The 26751-nt window shown below is 43.2% G+C and overlaps 1 protein-coding gene across 1 annotated transcript; it reads left to right on the top strand.

Annotated features, from left to right (window-relative positions):
- Nucleotides 1-7: 7 nt before the first annotated feature.
- Nucleotides 8-15066, top strand: zbtb20 (zinc finger and BTB domain containing 20). Its single transcript, XM_083767158.1, has 4 exons — nt 8-270; nt 3364-3661; nt 7477-8722; nt 14271-15066. Exons 1-4 carry the CDS (start codon nt 11-13, stop codon nt 14969-14971), a joined length of 2505 nt encoding a protein of 834 aa, XP_083623284.1. The 5' UTR covers nt 8-10; the 3' UTR covers nt 14972-15066.
- Nucleotides 15067-26751: the final 11685 nt, after the last annotated feature.

The raw sequence follows: 26751 nt of genomic DNA on the forward strand, positions 1-26751 counted from the left end.
TTGCAAGGGGATGACCGAGCGCATTCATAACATCAACCTCCATAACTTCAGCAATTCTGTGCTTGAGACCCTCAATGAGCAGCGCAACCGCGGGCACTTCTGTGACGTGACCGTTCGGATCCATGGAAGCATGCTACGCGCTCACCGCTGCGTGCTGGCCGCTGGGAGCCCCTTCTTTCAAGACAAGCTGCTCCTGGGCTACAGCGACATCGAGATCCCCTCCGTGGTCTCTGTGCAATCCATCCAGAAGCTGATAGACTTCATGTACAGGTAGAGGGGCGATATACATAATATATTAATCAAATAAAAAATGAGTCCATATATCTGCAGTGATAAGAGAGATATTCTAATTCATCCGTATTGGTAACACTTTACAATAACGACCTGTTATAAAGCATTTATAAACATTTATAAGCAGTTTGTAGATGAGTAATAATCATGAACAGACTGTTGACATCCGTAAATGTTTACCTAAACATTTATAACTATGTGAATAGTTTACTACTTACTAATACCTTACTAATAACATATAAATGATGTTTAAACATAGTTATACATGTTTAGGTAAACATTTACGGATGTCAACAATGATTGTTCATGATTATTACTCATCTACAAACGATTATAAATGTTTATAAATGCTTTATAACAGGTCGTTATTGTAAAGTGTTACCAATGTATTTTTGAGCTCATCTTCCATTTTAGAATATTCACTGTTCAGGTATTTGGAAAATGTATTTGTGCACATTGGCCCTGCTTCCACTGGTATTTTGCTGACCAAGGAACAGACTCCACCGTAGCCCCATATGGGCCCTCTCCCTACGCTCATTATGAGCGTAGGGAGAGGGCACTCTCAACTCCACCGTTGAGAGGGGAAGCATTTCCTCAACAACATAGGCTACCTAGCAATCATTTTGTCAAGTTGACTCTTGGTGACATGCTACTGTGGCCATTTAACATCGATATTTCCACACCCACAAACCATCCGATCTCGCTGTTATCCACATTTGCCATTGTAGCGTGTGGTACTAATGTTCGTTCAACCGGCGTTTTCTTCGTATGCGTTACAAGGGTTTGTGTGTCTGTGTCATAGACTGTAGCCAGGTCTGTGTTTACCTACAGGCATAAGAAAAGACCCCGCCCTACTCTGTCAGACTGTCTCTGATTGGCTTACCCTGAAATCTGGCCCTATACGTTAGCCAATCAATGACCTCTTCTGCGACGTGCTTTGTTCATGTTAGGGTGTGAAGCCATGTGGGCTCAGAGGCTAGTATGAGAGGCAGAGCACAAACGAAGCTGTCAACACAGAGAGCGCTCTCTCTCTCTCAGCAGCCGTCAGCACAGAGACGCCTGTATGACTCACGGAGCCAAGTGGACATAATAACGCCATAACGCGGTTAACACACGCACAGTAATTCTAACGCCGTTATGGAATGGGAAATGTAAAGCGTTAGGTTACAAATTATTGCAAATAGTAGTTACGCAATGTAAGGGCGTTAGTTACATCACTGATCATCATACAGTAGGTGCATTTGAGCCACGGACAATGATATTTAGCCTCTCAGACCAGAAACGAGAGAATATGTCCACACTTCCATGCCTTATTGACGTCGGTAACAGGCCAAACGTTGGTCAAAACCATAGCTGTTGTCACAAGCTCCGCGCTGCAGCGTTTCAGACTCATGGCTATAGGTCGCTACTGGAAGCACTAGTATAGCCTCGGCTTGTTGCTTGCCGTCCCATTGGCTAGGAGGTATGCCTGAGACGAGGCAGCCAGTCAGGCAGTGTTGTTTTCGTCGACTAAAACTAAGACGAAAAATGTTCGTCGACTACCTTTTTCCACTGACAAAAACGAATGGAAACTCAATGAAAACTAAGCTATGACGACTAAAACTAAGACTAAATATACTGACAATTTAGTCGACAAATAAAGCATAGACTAAAATGTTAGGAAAGGACTAGTGGACACTATAAGTAATTTTACTCTTGGTTGCATGCTGAAAATAGCCGATCTGCAAGCTCACAACGCGTCGCAAACACACATTACGACGGCCCACCAAAACACATTTTAGTCGACTAAATCACCTGTAGATTTAGTCGACTAAAATCTTATGACATTCAGTCGACTAAAACTAGACTAACACTTAGACACTTCCAGGTGACTAAAATGTGACTAAAACTAAATGAAGTTTCAGTCCAAAGACTATGACTAAACTAAAATCGAAATATTTGCTGCCAAAAACAACACTGCAGTCAGGTGCGTTGTTGTTTGCCGTCTCATTGGCTAGGAGGTATGCCCTGAGACGAGGCAGCCAATCAGGACTATAGGTCGTCAATAAATCCCGCCCCGTTGTGTGAGGCAGGTTTACACCAAGGTTATAATAGTTAAAGGGACACTTCACCCTTTTTGCTAAAAGATATATGGTAATGACGTTTAGAAGCTTTAGAACACTTTCCTGGGGGTCTTTGTGTAATGTGTGTAATATGTGGTTTTAGATATTTTAGATTGTAGCAGTGAGCCTGTTGTCTCTGATGTCATGGACACTGGTCTCACTACCTTCCTGGACTACATGTGGTCTCAGTAAGACAGCTCTCCCCCTATCCACAAGGAGGAGCAGTGCACCAAAGAATTATGGGAATTGTAGTCCAGGAAGGAAGTGATCCCAGTGTCCATGACATCAAAGACACTGGACTCACTGCTACAATCTAAAATATCAAAAACCACATATTACACACATAAAGACCCCCAGGAAAGTGTTCTAAAGCTTCTAAACGTCATTAACATATACTTTTTTGCAAAAAGGGTGAAGTGTCCCTTTAACTAAAACTAACTAAAAAACGAAAACTAGAATTAAAAAAACATTTCAGTTAACTGAAACTAATAAAAACTAAAAATAAATTAAAAAACGATAACTAAACTGAAACTGTATTGTGTGTCCTCAAAACTAACTGAAATTATAGACAAAATACGCTTAGTTTTAGTTTTTATCAATATGTATATGCCTTTCGGATATTTATATTATAATCCTTTTAAATTAGATTAATTTCCTCATTTCTCCAACAAGTTTTACGGCAGTTTTCAGCACCGTACGGCAGCATGTAGCCACGCTAATCCTAACCCACAAATAAACCAAAGTACGAAAAAAATTATCACTAAACTAAAACTAAGCATTTTCACCAAAATAAAAAAAAGTAAAAAGTAAAAACTAGCAAACCCGCTCTAAAAACTAACTGAATTAGAAAAAAATATGTCAAAACTAACTAAAACTAAACTATAATGAAAAAAAACTAAACTATTATAACCTTGGTTTACACCTGGCAAAGATATGGTGACCTATGACCTTCTCTCCGTGGCGTACACAGCGGGATCCTGCGCGTGTCGCAGTCGGAGGCGCTGCAGATCCTCACGGCCGCCAGCATCCTGCAGATCAAGACGGTCATCGATGAGTGCACGCGCATCGTCTCGCAGAACGTGGGCCTGGCCGGGCCGGGCGGCTTCCCCCCCCCGGGCGGCATGCCCGCGGCCCACGGGGGCGACTCGGGGCAGGAGACGCCCCGCGGGACCCCCGAGTCGGGCACCTCGGGGCCCAGCAGCGACGCCGAGTCGGGGTACATGCAGGCCACGTCGGGGCAGGGCGTGGACCGGGCCTACTACTACCAGGTATGGAGGATAGGATGGTCACTCGTTCTGACCTGAGATCAGATTCTAAAAATGTCTATTACATCCTGACAGTTTCATTATATTAACCCATTCTGACCTGAGATCAGATTCTAAAAGTGTCTATTACATCCTGACAGTTTCATTATATTAACCCATTCTGACCTGAGATCAGATTCTAAAAATGTCTTCTACATCCCGACAGTTTTCCATTCTGACCTGAGATCAGATTCTAAATGTCTTCTATGTCAGTCGCTCTTCGATTTTTCAAAAATAGCAGACCTACAAGCTCGTAGCGCGCCACTCGGTGGCGCGCTACGAGCTTGTAGGTCTGCTATTTTTCAATAGCTAAAGCATAACGTAATGCTAACACCAAAAAGGGTTCCCGCCCAGAATGTGTCATTCTGCGCTCAGAACAATTCCGCTGGCTTATGCGGTCTTATAAGGGGACGCAGTTTTTACAATCGTAATATCTCAGGTTTGCGGCTCATTTCTCTAAACCAGAGGTTTTCAACTGATTATGACCACCACCCTGACTAAGAATCAACCTGGGGACCACCACCCTGACTGAGAATCAACCTGGGGACCACCACCCTGACTGAGAATCAACCTGGGAACCACCACCCTGACTGAGAATCAACCTGGGAACCACCACCCTGACTAAGAATCAACCTGGGAACCACCACCCTGACTGAGAATCAACCTGGGAACCACCACCCTGACTAAGAATCAACCTGGGAACCACCACCCTGACTGAGAATCAACCTGGGAACCACCACCCTGACTAAGAATCAACCTGGGAACCACCACCCTGACTGAGAATCAACCTGGGAACCACCACCCTGACTAAGAATCAACCTGGGGACCACCACCCTGACTAAGAATCAACCTGGGAACCACCACCCTGACTGAGAATTAACCTGGGGACCACCACCCTGACTGAGATTCAACCTGGGGACCACCACCCTGACTAAGAATCAACCTGGGGACCACCACCCTGACTGAGAATTAACCTGGGGGACCACCACCCTGACTGAGAATTAACCTGGGGACCACCACCCTGACTAAGAATCAACCTGGGGACCACCACCCTGACTGAGAATTAACCTGGGGACCACCACCCTGACTGAGATTCAACCTGGGGACCACCACCCTGACTGAGAATCAACCTGGGGACCACCACCCTGACTGAGAATCAACCTGGGGACCACCACCCTGACTGAGAATCAACCTGGGGACCACCACCCTGACTAAGAATCAACCTGGGAACCACCACCCTGACTAAGAATCAACCTGGGGACCACCACCCTGACTAAGAATCAACCTGGGAACCACCACCCTGACTAAGAATCAACCTGGGAACCACCACCCTGACTGAGAATTAACCTGGGGACCACCACCCTGACTGAGAATCAACCTGGGGACCACCACCCTGACTAAGAATCAACCTGGGGACCACCACCCTGACTGAGAATTAACCTGGGGGACCACCACCCTGACTGAGAATTAACCTGGGGACCACCACCCTGACTGAGAATTAACCTGGGGACCACCACCCTGACTGAGATTCAACCTGGGGACCACCACCCTGACTGAGAATCAACCTGGGGACCACCACCCTGACTGAGAATTAACCTGGGGACCACCACCCTGACTGAGATTCAACCTGGGGACCACCACCCTGACTGAGAATCAACCTGGGGACCACCACCCTGACTGAGAATCAACCTGGGGACCACCACCCTGACTAAGAATCAACCTGGGGACCACCACCCTGACTGAGAATCAACCTGGGGACCACCACCCTGACTGAGAATCAACCTGGGGACCACCACCCTGACTGAGAATCAACCTGGGGACCACCACCCTGACTGAGAATCAACCTGGGGACCACCACCCTGACTGAGAATCAACCTGGGGACCACCACCCTGACTGAGAATCAACCTGGGGACCACCACCCTGACTGAGAATCAACCTGGGGACCACCACCCTGACTAAGAATCAACCTGGGGACCACCACCCTGACTGAGAATCAACCTGGGGACCACCACCCTGACTGAGAATCAACCTGGGGACCACCACCCTGACTGAGAATCAACCTGGGGACCACCACCCTGACTGAGAATCAACCTGGGGACCACCACCCTGACTGAGAATCAACCTGGGGACCACCACCCTGACTGAGAATCAACCTGGGGACCACCACCCTGACTAAGAATCAACCTGGGGACCACCACCCTGACTGAGAATCAACCTGGGGACCACCACCCTGACTGAGAATCAACCTGGGGACCACCACCCTGACTAAGAATCAACCTGGGAACCACCACCCTGACTGAGAATTAACCTGGGAACCACCACCCTGACTAAGAATCAACCTGGGAACCACCACCCTGACTAAGAATCAACCTGGGAACCACCACCCTGACTGAGAATCAACCTGGGAACCACCACCCTGACTAAGAATCAACCTGGGAACCACCACCCTGACTAAGAATCAACCTGGGAACCACCACCCTGACTAAGAATCAACCTGGGGACCACCACCCTGACTAAGAATCAACCTGGGGACCACCACCCTGACTAAGAATCAACCTGGGAACCACCACCCTGACTAAGAATTAACCTGGGAACCACCACCCTGACTAAGAATCAACCTGGGAACCACCACCCTGACTGAGAATCAACCTGGGGACCACCACCCTGACTAAGAATCAACCTGGGGACCACCACCCTGACTAAGAATCAACCTGGGGACCACCACCCTGACTAAGAATCAACCTGGGGACCACCACCCTGACTGAGAATCAACCTGGGGACCACCACCCTGACTGAGAATCAACCTGGGAACCACCACCCTGACTAAGATTCAACCTGGGGACCACCACCTTGACTAAGATTCAACCTGGGGACCACCACCTTGACTAAGATTCAACCTGGGGACCACCACCCTGACTAAGAATCAACCTGGGAACCACCACCCTGACTAAGATTCAACCTGGGGACCACCACCTTGACTAAGATTCAACCTGGGGACCACTGTTGAGTTTGGTGAGGGGATATTGAAATTAATATAAAATTAAATCTTAACAGTCAGTATAATTTAACTGGCATATGCTAGTCGTCCGGAGCTATTCCTTTCCTATGGTTGCCCTTACTCTGTTCTCTTAACCTTCCATATTAAACTCATAGATGGCAGACACATGCGATTGCATGATTATATTATGGGCACATTTGACATTTCCTAATAGACTCAACCAGTCAATCCGGTTCACTTTCCCTTGAAATTCAAACTCCCTTTCTGTGGAAGTTTGTTGACATCCGACTTCCCTGCAGTAACTGACATTGATGTCATCATACATCACCAGGTCACTTAATGAACTAGTTAGTTTCCCCCAACTAGTGGTCGATAAAAAACATACTAAATGCATGGCCAGGGACCACATGCAATGCCTTCACGGACCACCAGTGGTCCACGGACCACCTGTTGAAAACCCCTGCTCTAAGTTAATCGATCGATGAGGTTATCAATGATCGATGAATGAATTAACCCATTCTGAACGGGAACCCATTTTGGTGTTTAGCATCATGTTATGCTTTAGCTATTTTTGAAAAATCGAAGAGCGACTGACATTTCTAGAATCTGATCTCAGGTCAGAATGGGTTAATCAGACCAGTGTGTGTCCAGTGGAAAACCTCGTATGAATCTGATCTCAGGTCAGAATGGGTTAATCAGACCAGTGTGTGTCCAGTGGAAAACCTCGTATGAATCTGATCTCAGGTCAGAGTGAATTCATGGATGCTTCTGTACCACCAGGGCCTGACGGCGCTGCAGAACGGGACGCCGCGGGGCGAGCGCTCCCTGTACACGGTGCAGGCCAACTACGACGGCACGGCGCTGGACGGCTCGAAGGACCAGCAGACGCAGCAGCAGCAGCAGACGCAGACGCAGACGCAGCAGGACCCGCCCTGGATCACACGCATCCACGAGCGGAGCCAGCAGATGGAGCGCTTCCTCTCCGCCGAGTCCTCGGTGCCGCTGCACTGCCGCAAGCAGCAGCGCCCGGTACGCATCAACACGGGGGGCGGAGGCGGGGTGCACCCGGGGGGCGGCCCGGGCGGCCCGGGCGGAATGCACATAAAGCAGGAGGCCGACGACGACTACAGCTGCTACAACATCATGGCCGACTGCCAGGAGGAGGACAACAGAGGAGGCCACCACCACCACCACCACCACCACCACGGGGTGGAGGGGGGCAGCGTGGAGAGCGAGCCCAAGGGCGAGAGCTTCGACTCGGGCGTCAGCTCGTCCATCGGTACCGAGCCGGACTCCGTGCTGGAGCAGCAGCAGCAGCACCACTACTCCACCATCTACGGCGGCGGCGGCGGCGGGAGGCGCGAGAGCCTCAGCGGCGAGGAGGGGATACAGATGGACGGCATGGGAGGAGGAGGAGGAGACGGCGGCCACATCGAGGTGAGCGACTCCTCGCCGGAGCAGATGGAGGACGGAGGAGGAGGAGGAGGAGGAGGAGGAGGAGTGGTGATGGTGAGCGCGTCCCACATCACTAGTGACAGTATGGCCATGATGCAGAACCCGCTGGCCAACAACCCGGCGCTGGGCCAGCTGCAGGGCCCGGGCGGCGGCGGCCACTACAACATGCAGCGCCAGCAGCAGCAGGCCGACTCACACACCAGCAGCACCCTGAGGATGCCAATCACCATGACCAGCAACTCCCAGGTGATGGGCACCGCTGGTGGCGCTGCCGCCGCCTACCTGCCCAACCTGTTCGCCGCGTCGCAGACGGCGAGGGACATCAAGCCTTTCCTGTTCAGCCTCCCCGGGCCCGGCGGCCTCGGGGGCGGCGGCCAGCAGCCCCCGTTCGGCGCCATGCCGTCATTCCCCAGCCCGCTGTCGGTGGCGCCGGCCTCCGCCGGCCAGCAGCAGCAGCAGACCCCCGGGGGCCTGGGACAGCAGGGAGAGAAGAAGCCATACGAATGCACACTCTGCAGTAAGACCTTTACTGCCAAACAGAACTACGTGAAACATATGTTTGTCCACACTGGTGAGTCACGAACTCTCGCTCTATGCTCAGATCTCTTAACCACTTAAACCCTGTATACTTTGTCGACCAGGGGGGGGTCCACCAGGGGTGTACACTCGACCCGCTCCTTTTGTTTTTTCTCCCCCCAAACCAACCACTACACCCATCCGTTCGGCGGAAATAGCACGTCTGTACAAGTTCACGACGCATTGCATTGTGAGCTTGTGAGCTTTGGCTATTTTCGCCGAATGTTCCAATATTTTTGCCGAATGTTTGATGGCCAGAAGAATAGGGATGCAGGGTTCATGCGGTTAAGATTGATTTATGTTTTGCTGCACACACACCGGTGTCGAATGCCCCAAGATAGCCTGTCGATAGAACGCCAATTATTGGACCAAATTAGGTATTATTGTAGATGCAGTGATCATCGTAAAAGTATTAACGCTTTTTCATTTATCCTACAAGAAAAAAAAAGAAAGCTAAGAATGGCTTCTATTTTTCATAATGATAAAGATATTTGCTGCCTGTGTGTGAATTAAATATCCCTCTGTGGGTATAGAGCGTTCTAAAGTAAAGATTTACTCACGCATACTGTTAAGTTACAGTTCCGTTTCCGTGCAGCGATACTGCACGAGGCTATATTTCATAAATCTTATTATTGCCCAGCACAGTGTGATTTGGTGACACCACTGTTGCTATGCAGGCACAGGGCTCGACAAACTGGGAAACATTGCTCCAGTATCAATGTACCAATACATGTAAAAACATAATTATAATAATAAAATAAACAATTCAATTTTCAAAGCAGAATCTCAAGAGAAAAACAAGGGCAGGTATACAGTCAGTTGAGCTCAAGACAAACGGCTTTAAGATAATAAGCTTTCAAATGCAAAGCAGTCGCACTGCCGTCGATCAATAGTGCAGACCTTTGACCGGCATGCGTCACACGTTGAGCTAGAGATCTGACAGATCGTCAGGCTGAAGGCTCTTTTGTTGTGACGTTATACGGTGATTTTTATACCGGTATGAAGTGAAGAGAGTCGTTATGCAGGCAGACAAACTGGCATCGTACATGAACGCAAGGTTGGGTGAAGTGGGGGGGGGGGGGGGGGGGGGGAGGGGGGGGATCCACACTTCTGGTCAGACAGATTTAAAAACATTCAAAAGATTATGGTGATATGTTTCATATTTATATTGGATTAATATCACAATTTAACAATTGGATGGAAAAAAAACCCCAAAAACTTTAAAACACATTAACCCTATTTCGGGAAGGTGTGTCCAAATTTTGAATAGCTGGCCATAGCAGATCTACAAGCTCACCTCATGTGAGCGTGTACTTTATAGAAGCGCTATGTTTGGGCTATTTGTTGTACAAAGATGTAGATTTAAGTGGTTAAGAATGCACCCCACCCTCTGTTTTTCTTTTTTTTCTCTCACAAATAGAAGGAACTTTATTGAATAAACATATGTTTGACGTGGTTCTGTTTGGCAGTAAAGGTCCTACGTGAATGCACCGCACGCAGCACACACGCATGCACATACATACTGTATGTTGTACATCCATACATGCATACATATGTACATGCATGCATACATACAGTAACAGGATGGGCGGGCACTAGCGAAGCTGGGCACCTCGATTTAAAACTGGCTATTTTGTCCAAAATGTTAAAAAATGTAATATTTATAAAATGTTTTTAAGTAAAGCAAAGTATATACAGTACATGATTAAAACATGCTTACATATTCTAAGGTCTAACATTTCTACAATTGATTAAAAAAAGAAAAGAGGATAAATTTGTGTATACTTTACATTACTTATAAGACCATTGTTGTAATATGTTTTTTAAACATTTTGGACAAAATGGTAAATTTGACATTGAGGTTCCCAGAGGTCCTTAGTGCCCGCCTATCCTGTACCCATACATCCATACAGTATACGTAAGTATATTATACTTAAGATATGCACAAACCCGCTCATTACCAAAAAAGTTTCGATTTGCAGCTCAACTAATAAGCATAATGATGGTTAAAGGAGAATTCCATACTAGAAGGCTTTCTTACCTTTCTTTGTAGTTGTTACGTCCCCACCAAAGAGGTGCAGGTGTTTTTTTGTGCAAAAACTCCTTATTGGCTATTTCCCCTACCATAAGCCCTCAATGAATTGCATTTAATTGAATGGGAATTGAATGGGGCAATGGGGTGTTGTGCTAATTTGCTTATTTCCATTGAAATAAGTAGTAAAGTGTGCAGCTTGGGATATTATTTACATTATGAAGAGAGGATATATACAAAAGAAAATTGAGCGATGGAAATGAGCGAATTAGCACAACACCCCATAGCCCCATTAAATTTCCATTCAATTAAATGCAATTCATTTAGGGCTTATGGTAGGGGAAATAGCCAATAAGGAACTTTTGCACAAAATAACACCTGGACCTGTTTGGTGGGGACGTAACAACTACAAAGAAAGGTAAGAAAGCCTTTTAGTATGGAATTCTTCTTTAACAAGCACCACTGTGCTCACTTAGCATTCTTAATGTTTAGCGTACCGAAATGAGCACAACTCCATCTGCTGCTGTATTTTTTTTTTCCCCATTTTTTTTTTTTTACAGTGTGTTGTTCTCCGTTATACTCCTTCACGTGTATTAATTTACAACATGCCGACAGCAGCAGAGACAGTGAAAAGTGGCTCACGGGTCCCCGAACGTGACGGACAGGCAACACGGAAATAAATATTGAATCAAAGAAAGAAAGAAACCAAAATAGATGTTTTGAATTTGAATCGATCGTTGCCTCAGGATGTTTTGAAGGTAATTTGTCAGCGAGGGAGATTTAGTATACGCATCCTACTAGCATGGTGTGATGTTGTTTATTTTATTTCATACCTCATATTATCTCTCGCATCGCCTCCACTGTGTGTCTTATCCATCGATAACTCCGCAGCGACTGCCTTTATCTTCATCGCAGTTTTGTCGTTTTATCGTTTTAAAACGTTGCATTTGAAATTTTAAAGACGATCTTTTAGGCATTTTTACTGCTTTCAATTCGATTCGGACAGTGGAGATTAACAGACAGACAACACAGACATCCCTGATGCATATAAATAGAATAAAATAAAATAAAACTATCTATATATATATATATATATATATATATATATATATATAGTCTATATAATTCTATTAAATATTGATTATTTTAATTGGTTTAATGTAGTTGACAATTTGACACACCTTGTTAATTTTGTATTATCAAACATGCAGTGAAACACTAGTGTGACAAATATGAAAGATGTAAGAAGGAAATGCATGTATTTAACGCAGTCTGACCAGAAAGGGGGGGAAAAGGGGTATGTATGTACAGTAGATGTATTTAATATTTGCACATAATAGGATAGCTAAAGTGGCGGCAAAGAACGCCATGGCCAAATGACACTGCAGTCACAGAACCTTTTCCAGTAGAACTAGTATTCCTATTAACCCATTCTGACCGGGCACCCATTTTGGTGTTAGCATCATGTTATGCTTTAGCTATTGAAAAATAGCAGATCTACAAGCTCGTAGCGCGCCACCGAGTGGCGCGCTATACGAGCTTGTAGGTCTGCTATTTTTGAAGAAATCGAAGAACGACTGACATTTCTAGAATCTGATCTCAGGTCAGAATGGGTTAATCAGACCAGTGTGTGTCCAGTGGAAAACCTCGTATGAATCTGATCTCAGGTCAGAATGGGTAAAGTTCACAGCTTGGTATATCATGTCAGAAAAAACAGCGCTGCGGTAATAAAAACGGAAAGCCACATTTATACGTAGTGGTCTCTGGCATGTCTCGTCAGGTGAAACAATGAATCAACAACCAGACATCAGAGACTGGTTAAAGATCGCAGAGTGAGTCAATAGCACGCGTCGATATGTTTGGCTGAGCTCGCTCAAAAGGATAAAAATTCATATTTTGTCATTCCACCTGAAGACGGAGAGAGAGTGCCTTAAAGGTGTGATTCTTTTCCATGTGGTTTATTATCTGCACCCCACTTGGGGTGACTGACTGTAGCTCAAAGCAAAGACTTCCTGAGCTTTAGTTTTCTATGAAACAGTTTTTTTTTTCTTTCTTTTTTTCTCGTCTCAGACAAAAGGCAAAGCTTTTTTGGCAGCAAAACGTTAAGCTCGATTCACTTCCATTCTCAGTTTGCGGATGTGTCCTCATTCTGCACGTCTTTACAGTTTGTAAAGAAAGTCCAGACACGGACTCTCTTATTTCATAATGGGGTGTTTTATGCACAGTGGGTCAACCGATACTCGCACACACCGGACCCCGGCGCTGCATTCTCTGTGTAGCTAGCTTCCCTGGAAGGAAAGGAAAAAAAGAAAAGAAAAGAAAAGAGAAGCTAGCGCAACTCTCATTCTTGTGTTGGGAAAGAATGTGATAGTAGCCAGCGTGTCATCTGGCCAGTGGCTCTCTCTCTCTCTCTCTCTCTCTCTCTCTCTCTCTCATAACTTCAGTCTTTCCCGTAGCTCTATCACTGTAGTGCAACATTCCTTATTGCATTCATATTTTACAATATGAGTTACTGGTGTTGTTGAGAGAACCAACAACTCACCGAAAATAACAACAAAAGAGTTAATTATATCCTACTGACAGTTGTACAATGTATGTACAGCTGCCGTTGATCATGTAAATATTGGTTTGCTGCAGTGTTGTTTTCGTCGACTAAAACTAGGACGAGAAATGTTCGTCGACTACCTTTTTTCACTGACGAAAACTAAATGGAAACTACAAGAAAATTAAGCTATGATGACTAAAACTAAGACTAAATATAGTGACGATTTCGTCAACAAATAAAAACTAGACTAAAATGTTAGGAAGGGACTAGTGGACAAGAGATCCAGTGTAAGTCATTTTACACTTGGTTGCATGCTGAAAATAGACAATCTACAAGCTCACAACGCGTTGCGCTGCGACGCGTTGTGGGCTTGTAGATCGTCTATTTTCAACAAGTGAAAAAAAAAAACGGTCGTTACGACGGCATCAAAGCCCGCCAAAATTCATTTTGTTTGACTAAATCAACTGTAGATTTAGTCGACTAAAACTAGACTAACTAATAAAACATTCCGGGTGACTGAAATGTGACTAAAACTAAATGAAAACTATTCAAAAGACTAAAGACTAAAACTAAAATAGAAATTTGCTGCCAAAAACAACACTAGGTTTGCTGTAGACGAGACCCAAGAAACCCAGCCCAACACAGTGAGCACCGTTAGATACTTTTGCTAAAGTAGTTCCGTGGCCGGCGAAAAGGTTTCAGCGTTTGGCTCGCCGACATGCAGATCAGCCTCGCCAACCAGACAGACTTCAGTCGTCGGATCCGTGTTAAAAAGAAAAATGTAAAAACAAAAGTACAAAGACAACGACCATATGCTGAAAGAACACTGGCGGAACGTGGCAGGGAGAAAGAGCGGGTTTGTGTTTTTGTTTAGCCGTACGTTTCATTTCTCTGCTTCATTCGCCGCCTTGCTTTTTTTTTTGTCTCATCATAATGTTTATGTCTCTTTATGCATGCAACACGCAGGTGAGAAACCTCATCAGTGCAGCATCTGCTGGCGCTCCTTCTCCCTGAAGGACTACCTAATCAAACACATGGTGACGCACACGGGCGTGCGCGCCTACCAGTGCAGCATCTGCAACAAGCGCTTCACCCAGAAGAGCTCGCTCAACGTCCACATGCGCCTGCACCGCGGCGAGAAGTCCTACGAGTGCTACATCTGCAAGAAGAAGTTCTCGCACAAGACCCTGCTGGAGCGGCACATGGCGCTGCACGGGCCCTGCTCGGGGGGAGGCCCCCACCACCACGGGGGCGGCGCCGGCGCGCTGCCCGGTGCCGGTGCCATGGTGGTCCCGGGGCCGGGGCTGAAGCTCGACTCGGCGGCCTCCGCGACGCCGGCCGGCGTGGTCTGCCCGGGGCTGTCTCCCCCGGGCGCCTCCGCCGGCGTCTCCATTCCTATGCCCATGGCCAGCGGCGTGCCCGGAGGCGAGCCGGGAGTGCAGGTGGTCCTGGCCATGCCCGGTGGTGTTGGCGGTGTGGGCGGCGCCGTCGGGGCGGCGGTAGGGGGCGGCGCCGTCGGAGGGGGGGTCAGCGGCGGAGTGGGCGTGGCCGCGGAGGCGGGCTCATGCCAAGAAGGGACCACCTACGTGTGCTCCGTCTGCCCTGCCAAGTTCGACCAAATAGAGCACTTCAACGACCATATGCGAATGCACGTCTCCGACGGATAAGTACAACCACGACATAGATGAAACGCATAGTTTTGTTTGTTGTTTAGTTTGTTTTCTTTTTCCGAAAAAGAATGAGAGAAATTTTGAAAAATGGCACTAGATTTTTTTTTTCTTTTTTCCTTTTTTTCTTCTTTTTTTTTGGGGGGGGGGTGGGGTGGGGGGTGGGGTGGGGGGGAGGAGTGGGGTGGGGGGTTATGAAGAGTAATGAGTATAGACACTGGCACATTAAGTTTCCCAACGAGAAAAAAAAAAGTTTTGTTTAGTTATTTTCTTTTTGTTTGTTTTTAGTTATTTTGTTATTCTAAAAGAAAACAAAAGATGGTGGCCTTAAGGCTTTAGTAGTTTGATTATTGATCTACTGGATGGATCCTAACTACAGGCCTCTAAATGTATGCTTTCCTAGAAAAAAAGAATACCGATTTATGTGTTGAACACTACCGAAAGGCCTACGAAAGAAACAACACACACACACAGACACACCTGTTAGCGTTAGATATATCCGTATGAGTGTAAATGTGCACCAAGTGCAAAGTAGTCTAAGCGTGTCGTGTGTGTGTGTGTGTGTGAGAGTTTGCGTGTCAACGTCGTCGATGCGTGTTTCTGTCTTTGTCCGTGCGTGTGCGTGTGCGTGTGTGTGTGTGTGTGTGTGTGTGTGTGTGTGTGTGCACATACTGCCATGAAACCTTTTTCGCGAGGCAGATTGTGAACCCATGCATGCTGAGACCTAACCGGTTTGGAGACTTTAGATGTCCAAGCTTACTGTGGTATAATTTACAACAACATCAACAACAACAATAATAAAACATAAAAACTAATATTATATAATATACTATATCATCTGGGTTGGGCTAAATATTCCCTCTAAAATACTGATGGTCACAAGATTGCCTTCTCTTATGTAAAAAAAAAAAAAGAACAAAAAAGAACAAAAAAAATAGTTAATTTGACACTGGGTTTTTATTTATTCCTTTGGTTTTTAAGGGATTACAATGCAGCTGTTGTAAAAAAAAAAGAAAAGAAAAAAGGTACCAATTTCAATCATTTTAATGAAATATAACTTCCTGTCGTTGGTGACGGGGGCAATTCTTTTTGCCTACGTTTTATAGATATTGTTTAAAAGTTAAGTTTACTAAATTAGGGTTTCCTGATGAGACAGTATTTGAGCAAAACTATATAATGATTATTTTTTTCCCTCGCTCTCTCTCTCTCTATAGAATTTAGCTCATTTGCATACACTGCCACTAATATAAAAAAAAAAAAAAAGACTGTTAAGACTGGTACAACTCTTCCATTTCTTAGATGCAAGAGATACAAAAGACAGAAAGAATTAGATAAATTTTCAATTATCAGTTGAAGAAATTCTTGTTTTTTGTTTATTTAATTGTTTCCGAAGGCTTTCACACATAATACAGTACACACAGGGTGAAATCCTGCAGTGTTAATTCATCTAACTCGGAGTCCATTTTGGTTCCCAATCCTATAAATTAACACTTTGGGATTTTACAGTGCGATAGTTTTATGGTAGTTTTAAGGCTCTCTCCGACAATATTGCTGCTCCTTAACTTGCACCTGACTGTTATGAGACGCAGACCACAGCAGGATTTGTCATTGTTATAACTATTATTGTTATGGAGTGGCCTATAGACAGACAAACATGGTTATACTTTTAGAATCTCATCACCCGTCAGGGTCGGGTTGAAGTCAGCTGTCGATTGGCCCAGTGCTAAAGAGGGAGGAAACCCTTTGAAACCCCAAAAACAAAAAAGTTAAAGAAACAAGGAAAATGATTGAATACCATTCTGCTTCCTGGAGCCCATGTAAAGAACCTGTTCAATGCTATTGCAAAGCGCCTTGTTGCGCCTTGTTACACTCGGTGCATTAGCTCCACCCGGTGGCACAAAATGGCATGCAACGTTTTGAAAGGAAAAGCAGTCAATATCAATAAGCGAAATACTGGACAGAACACACACCGAACTGTTAACCACTTAAGGCCCTATATATTGAGACAAAACAATATTTTCAAAAATAGCAGTTCTTGAATCGACTATTTTAGAAAATATATTTTTTTTTGGAAGATTTGGGTGAAAGATTCTCCCCAAACTTTCAGGGTGTTAAAAGTGGTTAATGTGTCAGAAGTGGAACTCGTGCTATGACGGTATGACCTACCACACACGTTGCAGACGGACTTTCTAAGGACAACATGGTATACATTCCAGGTTTCTCTTAGAAACCTAGACGCAGCTCACTATACTATTTGGAAAGTTTAGTAGGAAGATTGTTGTAAAAGTCATACATCATCACATCACTTATAATAGAAAAAAAAAGGCTAATCTCTGTTGTTTTAAAAAAAAATTGCTTCTTTGTTTAATTGCTTTTGATCCAAAACAGGACACATACGCACATGCGCGCACACTCACGCAAACTGCCTACAACTGCAATCTGAAGGATTTGCTCGTTTGTGCGTGTTGTAAAAAAAAACACCCTTCGGTGGTCGTTTTTTCTCAAAAGAATAACAGCTAACCAACCACGAACGGCTGTCCAAAATGGACACGCAGTATAGACACTCAAACATCATCAACAACAACACCCAAACAAAGTGCTATTTTTGCACATTTTCTTGGAAAATGCCTGTGCTTAATATTGAATTGTTTTGTCCTTAAATGAACTTCTATGATTTTATTCAATTTCAAAAAAGATTTTTTTTTTTTTTTTACCTTGATAAGTGGACTGCATAATTTTCTTGCATATATGTTGCACTGCTTAAACCAATAAGTGCACTACTGTTACCAGAGTTATTCATAGTTTTAGAACAGAGGAAACTTATATTTTCTTTTTCTTTTTTTTAATAGAAATAGATATTTAGTTGTAGAGTTCACTATGTTATTAGGATAGCTTTGTTCCAGTTTATTCAATAAGTAATTCAGCGTTTCTCTGCTTTTGTTTAGTGCTTGCAATTTCCTATATTCTTGTGCTGTGTTAATAATGCAAGCATTCGTTCTGTTCCTCGTTTTAAATTTTGTAATAGTGTTGCTTGTCAGTCTTTTTATTTATTTATCTTTGAATACGTTATATTTTATATAGTCAGTCCCCTATTTACAGTTAAGCCTAATTTATACTTCCTAGTACGATGGTGCCCCACGCCGAAACATAGCAGATCTTGCAAGCAGATCTACAACTCGCGCATTGTGAGTTCATCGATTTGCTATTTTCGGCATATATATATATATATAAATGAATATATATAGGAATTATCGGAACGTATACGCGAGACAACAGATGCAGACTTTTTCCTGTGAAAGCATCCAAGCCAAACAAAAAGAGAAAAAGAAAACATTTTTATTAACATTATTATTACTAATAATAATAATGATGATAATAACAGTAACAATAATTAATTATCATAGTGGGTGTGAACATGAAATATATGTATCCTAGAAGAAGTCTCTTTTGCGAATATAGCGGATTTCGGGGGAGACAATTGTATGCAGCAAAACTCGTAACGTCAGTGGTTTGGCAGTTGTGTCCCTTCCTCTGTGTCTGTTCGTCTGTGGGTGAGTCTCCGTGTGCGATGTGATATCTAAGCCTAAATCCAACTGTTTGAAAAGTTCAATATCTTAACTGTAGGGCTTCCTTTGCAATATGCAGCGCAGATATTTAACGAGAAGCAGCTTTTCTATAAACGTTCATGGGCTAATAACACGTTTTATTTTGTGTGAGATTCGACTATAGGCTTTGAAAGATCGATAACCGGTTTTACTTCGCCGGCCCCTGTTTTTATTTTTATTTTTTTAAGACATATTAGTAATGTTTTGGAATGTCAAAAGTGAAAACGAAGATATGATGACAATTGGATTGCTATGGAGTCACATTTCCAAAAAAGCATGTTTCACTATCATTAGATAGATAGCAAAATGACAAGACAGGGAAGTAATGAAAAGCATTTGACAAACACAAATAAGCCCTATAGATTCATTCAGGTCGCTCCTCTGATGAAAACAAAAACCCAGCACATATTGGCCGATTCTATCCTCTGTCGCATGGGGGGCGTCGTGGGGGGGGGGGGGGTGCGACAAAAACAGCAGACCGACAAGCTCACAACGGTGTCGCGGATGTGACGTGTCGCAAGCTTGTCGCAAGCTGCCACTTTCACCACCCGTTCCGACACGACAGCCCTCGTGCGACGAAGCATAAATCGAGCTCAAACATCAAAAAAAAAAAGAAAAAAGAAGGAGAATAGCATCCATCTGGTCAGTGCAAATGGTTGGAGGTTTTTTTGGTCCTCGATAAAAGTAGCAAAATTGTTGGCCTTGGTGAGTGGGTGGGTACGTCTCCTTAATGGTGTACTGTACATATAAGCCTAAAATCGTCTGGTTTCTATTGTATGTTTTTTTTTTTAATCCGTAGCTGTCATTGCCAGGTTCCTCTGGCAATTATTGCTGCATGCTAGTGTATACACAAGCACGGGGAGGGTAATCTCTTTTTCGCCTTAACAGACAATGCACTACATAGAGTTATGTTATGACGAGCAACTGCCCAGATCTCTATACTTTACAACAGTATTGCTCACTAAAAAAGAAAAATGTGGATGTTTGTTGTCTGCTCTCTCTCTCTCTCTCTCTCTCAGTAACAATGGTTTAAAGTAAAAAAGGAAAAAAAAAAAGAAAAGAAAAAAAACCAGACACTGCCAAAACTGTCATTGTGTGGGCTGATTGGAAAAAGCTAAAAAAGGCAGAGACATGATTTTGTTGTGTCGGTGTGTGTGTGTGTGTGTGTGTGTGTGTGTGTGTGTGTGTGTGTGCGTGTGTGTGTGTGTGTGCGTGTGAGAGAGTGTAAAACGTGCGTACGTTATTCAGCAAACCTAGCATTCCTTCGTGGCGCTCTCCTCTGCTGCCTGTTGGCGGCGGTCTGTCTGCCGGTCGCAGCTGATCTGAGTTTTTTTTCGGTGTTTTAAGACATACTGTATATGCACTATCTGTAGCTAGATGAGTATCCCCCCCCCCCCCCACACACACACCACCATCATCATCATCGTTTGTTTTTTCAATGGTAGGTCAAGGTCAAGTAGCTACTGTGTTTTATCCATAATATGAGGGCTAATTGGTTGTTCCGTATAGGGTCAGTTTGCATCGTGGTTTGGTAGTAAATCTAAGTATAACATTACAAGACTTTTTTAAATGTCACAGCCTAATAGTGTCAACTCCTTGCGACAACACCGTTTTAAGTTAAGGTCAACGACACCGATGCAACTCGTCGATTTGTAAGGAGTTGCAGTGGTGGTTTTGGGCTTAATAATAGCGCTTGCTGCCCGGTCTTCTGTTTTTTCCTGTTCATAATTCTGTTCATTATTGCTTTACTTTCTGTTTAAACGTTTTCCAAATGTTGCAACTTCATGCCCGTTCTCACGTCTCAAGTCACGCCTCTTGTTGTAGTCGTTAGAGGGTTTTTATGTTGTGCCGTTCTCGTGTTTCATTTTGTTTTTCCGTTTGTGAAACTATACATACAGGTATGCTATTGTATTTGTCCTCGGAAACTAAAACGTGCTGAGCGGTATAGTTGAGGCCTGCAGCTATTTTGTAATGAGTGTAATTAGGTTTATTTCAGTGTGCAAACATTGCGACGTTGGTCGTTGTTATCGTTTCATACACAGCATTTCTTTAATCTTCCTGCTTCGTTATTTCACACACCTGTTGGTACCGGAGTTTTTTTTTTCTTTCTTCCGTTTTCTTCTGACGATCCTAGGACATGCTAATTACACACACAGCTTCCTCTGGGGCTGGGCGCTACAATTACAATTAGCGATGCCAATCTTGGGGCGAACCGTGGGTGCCCGCATTCATGAATAATTTGACCCGCCCCGACTAAAAAGTAAACATTTCTTTGACCCATCGTGGTTACAGGTCGACCCACACATTTAGGTTGGTTATTTTTTACGAACGCCATCATGTTATGATGTTTAAACACGGGCCTGAATGGCTAATCAGACTAATCTAGAGATCTAATCTGGATTTTCTTTTTTAAATCACATTCATATGCCAATAATTTGACCTTTTTGGGGGTGAACTACTCCTTTAAGTCGGTTATGGACTATAAAATATTGTTTTCGATATATTTTCGGTTAATTTCCCCCAGCCCTAATAACAGCTTAATCTTATCACACACACACACACACACACACACACACACACACACACACACACACACACACACACACACACACACACACACACACACACACACACACACACACACACACACACACACACACACACACACACACACACACACACACACACACACACACACACACACACACAAACCATTAACCGCAACACTTGCTTGCTATGCACAAAACCCATTCTGCAGCACTTGAATTGTTTCACCTGGCGTGAGTTACTGCAGTGAGTGGAGAAGATGGACATTGTTTAGAAGCAGGACATTCTTGAAGGATTGTAATAGCAGGAGTTGAGTGAGGGTCATCACGCTAAATGGAGGGCGGGAGGGGGGGCGGCCAGGGGGAAGGGGGGGATTTCAGACAAAGGATGTGTCTGTTTGTCTGTCTTGTCTTTCTGTCGCTATCCGACAGCCTCTCTCTCTCTCTCTCTTCTCTCTCTTCTCTCTCTCTCTCTCTCTCTCTCTCTCTCCATAAAGTTCAGATTTATATTTTAGCTTGAAATACGTCACAGAGTTAATACAATTAAGGGTCGTAAAGTAAACCATTAAGAGTTTAAGTTGACTGCATTTTTTGTTTCGTTTTTTCTTGTTTTGGACAAACTACAGTTTATATTAACCACATGATATTCTATATAAGAAGCACCAACTCTACCACAGATAAAAACCAGACCGTCACACAAACAAGCAGCTACATAATACAGTATCTTTTGGGATGTAAGGGACCACCCTGTCAAGTGCCTATTAGTACTGATTTACAGCCAACTATGTATACAGACAGAATATTCTGTTTCCTCTCCTACTACATTGCACATTATATACAGTATATAACAGATATGATGCTATATAATATGCTAACTAACCCACTGCAACAGTTAATGCTGTCCCGTACTGTAACAGAGTGCTATTCATGTCATCTATCCATAGAGGTCGCATCCGCTGTTTCTTTGTTCTCTGCTAGTTATACCAATACATTATGGAGGATTCAAAGATTCAAAACGCATTTAACCCATTCTGACCTGAGATCAGATTCTATAAACGTCTTCTACATCCTGACAGTTTTCTGAAAAAGCTATGTTTCTATGTCAGTCGTTCTTCGATTTTTCAAAAATAGCAGACCTACAAGCTCGTATCGCGCCACTCGGTGGCGCGATACGAGCTTGTAGATCTGCTATTTTTCAATAGCTAAAGCATAACGTAGTGCTAACACCAAAAGGGGTTCCGGCCAAAATGGGTTAAGAGATTATGTTTTGTTCTGGTAACAGAAATAACCATGCCATAATAAGATAAAAAAGGTTTTTTTTTTTCTTTTTTTTTTTAATGACAAGAAGAGGATATTCTATCAAAGAAGAGATATACAAAATGAGAATAGATTTTACATTTTCAATTCAAGCTGTGTACAAAGCTATAGGGAGATAAGAGCCTGTCATTTACATTAAAGCAATGAATGAATGTTTCGGGACTAGTGAACTGGCACATTAGGAACAGCAGGGGGGGAGTTCAGCCAACATACTGTATAGTGTACCGAGTGAACCACAAAAAAACACCCATTGTACTTTACTTACAATATATTTTCACCTCGGCTGGGTTTTAAAAAGGAGCGTCATTCTACAATACAATATTGACCTTTGTTAAAAAGACACATTTTGGTATACAAATAGCACGGGGTGGTGGGTGGCACTGGTTTTATTAATCATATAAACCATACAGTGCCATGAATCAAATCAAATTACAAACTTTTTTAGTATGGGTGGCTCAAATTTAATATACAACAGTATGAATTATTATTCATATTCAAAAGTATAGCAGATCGACAAGCTCAAAAGACAGATCTTCTACATGTGATGCTTTTGTGTGACGCTGTATTATGAACAAGCAGGGCGTTAATTTACGGGGGGGGGGGGGGGGGGGGGGGGGGGAGGGGGACACAAAGCGTTAACATACGACAGCAACGATATGTCATCAGTGGGTGCCCTATACAAGGTTTTCTGTTAACCCATTTTTGGTGGGAACCCCTTTTGGTGTCTCAAACATTACATTACGTTATAATTTAGCTATTGAAAAATAGCAGATCTACAAGCTACGAGCTTGTAGGTCTGCTATTTTTGAAAAATCGTAAAAAAAATGTGGCGCAAATCTTTGAATATATATTCTTTCAAAGTGAATGTTTTTAAATCAGGTCTAAATGGGTTAAATGGCAGGATAGGACACGGCCACTCATTTGCATACAGCTTGGATTTGAAAAGGCCATGCAGCGAGACAGACAGACAGACAGACAGACAGACAGACAGACAGACAGACAGACAGACAGACAGACAGACAGACAGACAGACAGACAGACAGACAGACAGACAGACAGACAGACAGACAGACAGACAGACAGACAGACGGTCAGACAGACAGACAGACAGACAGTCAGACGGTCAGACGGTCAGACAGACAGACAGACGGTCAGACAGACAGTCAGACTGGACGTGAATGCTATTTGATGTGACATTTTGAACGTATAAAGAGGCAGTCCGTGTAAATATTTGGGAGACACGTTTGGCTAGATAATCAGTTTTTGATGATTATATATATTAGGAATCTCTTAGCCGTCACGTTCAACCAGACAGAATGACAGGTGTCCGTTAATTGTATTTGCATTATACAGTAGCATCTACATACACTCAGATTTTCTTTTTCTTTACAGAGATTATCATTAATATGGCATGATTACTCCTGGATCTGCTGTACCGTTACGAGCCAGGGTTTATACCACATTTTATGAATGTATGTACACATTTTTATATCATATGGACATAAGTTTTAGCAAAGTTTTCAAAGGTAAACAAAATGTTGTGGATCATCTCTAGGACCTTACAGATCGATGACATACAGTTACCCATTCTGACCTGAGATCAGATTTAAAAAAATGTCAGTCGTTCTTCGATAAAAAAAAAAATAGCAGACCTACAAGCTCATAGCGCGCCACTCGGTGGCGCGCTATGAGCTTGTAGATCTGCTATTTTTTCAATAGCTAAAGCATAATATGATGCCAAACACCAAATGGGTTCCCGTTCAGAATGGGTTAACAGCAGTAAAAAATGTATTACAACCGTTATAATGCCGCTATGGACATAATACAGTATTGTTCTCTTAAAAATCAATCAAATAGTGTACCAGGTTTAAAAGATAAATATATAGACCTAAATAAATAGTATAACTTCACAGCGCTATGATTGAGTTATATGATAGCACTCTCATTAAAATTTTAAAAAGCAATCATATCAAAGCATTGTCACTACTGACTACTAACTTTATTTCGGAACTTTAAATCCTCCAAAATACAGTGTTCCACAGATTTTACAGCCAATATACGATTAAGGGTGAATAAATAAAATAACCATTTTTGAGAAGGCTCAGTTCCATAATACACTAATAATGATCACAATACAGTCGAGTCAACTACTGTAGTACAACACCTAGAATGACTTATTATCACCGACAATAACACAGACACACAGAGTCAACTACTGTAGTACAACACCTAGAATGACTTATTATCACCGACAATAACACAGACACACAGAGTCAACTACTGTATTACAACACCTAGAATGACTTATCACCGACAATAACACAGACACACAGAGTCAGAAAAGTATTTGTTTCAGATGTTTAAGTGATGCACACAGCTATATGTCGTCTACCATAATGTACATTACGTTTCTACCTTTACCACAGCGCACGCACGCACACAGACACACACAAAGCATTTACAGATCTCACTACTCACTTTGACTCTCTCTCTCTCTCTCTCTCTCTCTCTCTCTTCCCCCCCCCCCCCCCCCCCCGTGTATATTTATCAAGCTACCCATTTGAGTCAGTTTTATTTTTTTATTTTTTCATTTTTTCGCAAACCAACCATCCATCATGTCACAAAACCTACCAGAGAACCTAGACCTACCATGTTGTAAACGTTTAGTTTTATGAACAGGGCTATAGTACCTAGACCTACCATGTTGTAAACGTTTAGTTTTATGAACAGGCTCTAGTACCTATTAGACCTACCATGCTGTAAACGTTTAGTTTTATGAACAGGCTATAGTACCTATTAGACCTACCATGTTGTAAACGTTTAGTTTTATGAACAGGGCTATAGTACCTAGACCTACCATGTTGTAAACGTTTAGTTTTATGAACAGGCTCTAGTACCTATTAGACCTACCATGCTGTAAACGTTTAGTTTTATGAACAGGCTATAGTACCTATTAGACCTACCATGTTGTAAACGTTTAGTTTTATGAACAGGGCTATAGTACCTATTAGACCTACCATGTTGTAAACGTTTAGTTTTATGAACAGGCTCTAGTACCTATTAGACCTACCATGCTGTAAACGTTTAGTTTTATGAACAGGCTATAGTACCTATTAGACCTACCATGTTGTAAACGTTTAGTTTTATGAACAGGGCTATAGTTCCTATTAGACCTACCATGTTGTAAACGTTTAGTTTTATGAACAGGCTCTAGTACCTATTAGACCTACCATGCTGTAAACGTTTAGTTTTATGAACAGGCTCTAGTACCTATTAGACCTACCATGCTGTAAACGTTTAGTTTTATGAACAGGGCTATAGTACCTATTAGACCTACCATGCTGTAAACGTTTAGTTTTATGAACAGGGCTATAGTACCTACACCTACCATGCTGTAAACGTTTAGTTTTATGAACAGGCTATAGTACCTATTAGACCTACCATGTTGTAAACGTTTAGTTTTATGAACAGGCTATAGTACCTATTAGACCTACCATGCTGTAAACGTTTAGTTTTATGAACAGGGCTATAGTACCTATTAGACCTACCATGCTGTAAACGTTTAGTTTTATGAACAGGGCTATAGTACCTACACCTACCATGCTGTAAACGTTTAGTTTTATGAACAGGCTATAGTACCTATTAGACCTACCATGTTGTAAACGTTTAGTTTTATGAACAGGCTATAGTACCTATTAGACCTACCATGCTGTAAACGTTTAGTTTTATGAACAGGGCTATAGTACCTACACCTACCATGCTGTAAACGTTTAGTTTTATGAACAGGCTATAGTACCTATTAGACCTACCATGTTGTAAACGTTTAGTTTTATGAACAGGGTTATAGTACCTAGACCTACCATGCTGTAAACGTTTAGTTTTATGAACAGGGCTATAGTACCTATTAGACCTACCATGTTGTAAACGTTTAGTTTTATGAACAGGGCTATAGTACCTAGACCTACCATGTTGTAAACGTTTAGTTTTATGAACAGGCTCTAGCCTAGCACACGTCGTCCGTGGAACGTCAGCAATGCATGCAGGCAGTGGTGTTGTTTATAGGGAGGGGGTCCTTGAGATTAAAAAGGTTTGAGAACACTGCTCTACTACAGGCTTGGAACCTATAGTGCATAATCCTTTTTTGGTAAATACTTTACGTCACGATGGCCTTAGCCATGTTAGCCTACGGAAAAACACAATCTGCACTCTTCAAAATCTCCCCCGATATATATGGATGCACTTGCAAGGGTCCAACTCCAAGAACAATAGAAACCTGTAGGAACCGTTCCATTAACGATGCAATTGTACAGTT

The sequence above is a fragment of the Protomyctophum parallelum genome (assembly GCF_964188405.1).
Source record: "Protomyctophum parallelum genome assembly, chromosome: 1".
In the NCBI taxonomy this organism is placed as follows: domain Eukaryota; kingdom Metazoa; phylum Chordata; class Actinopteri; order Myctophiformes; family Myctophidae; genus Protomyctophum; species Protomyctophum parallelum.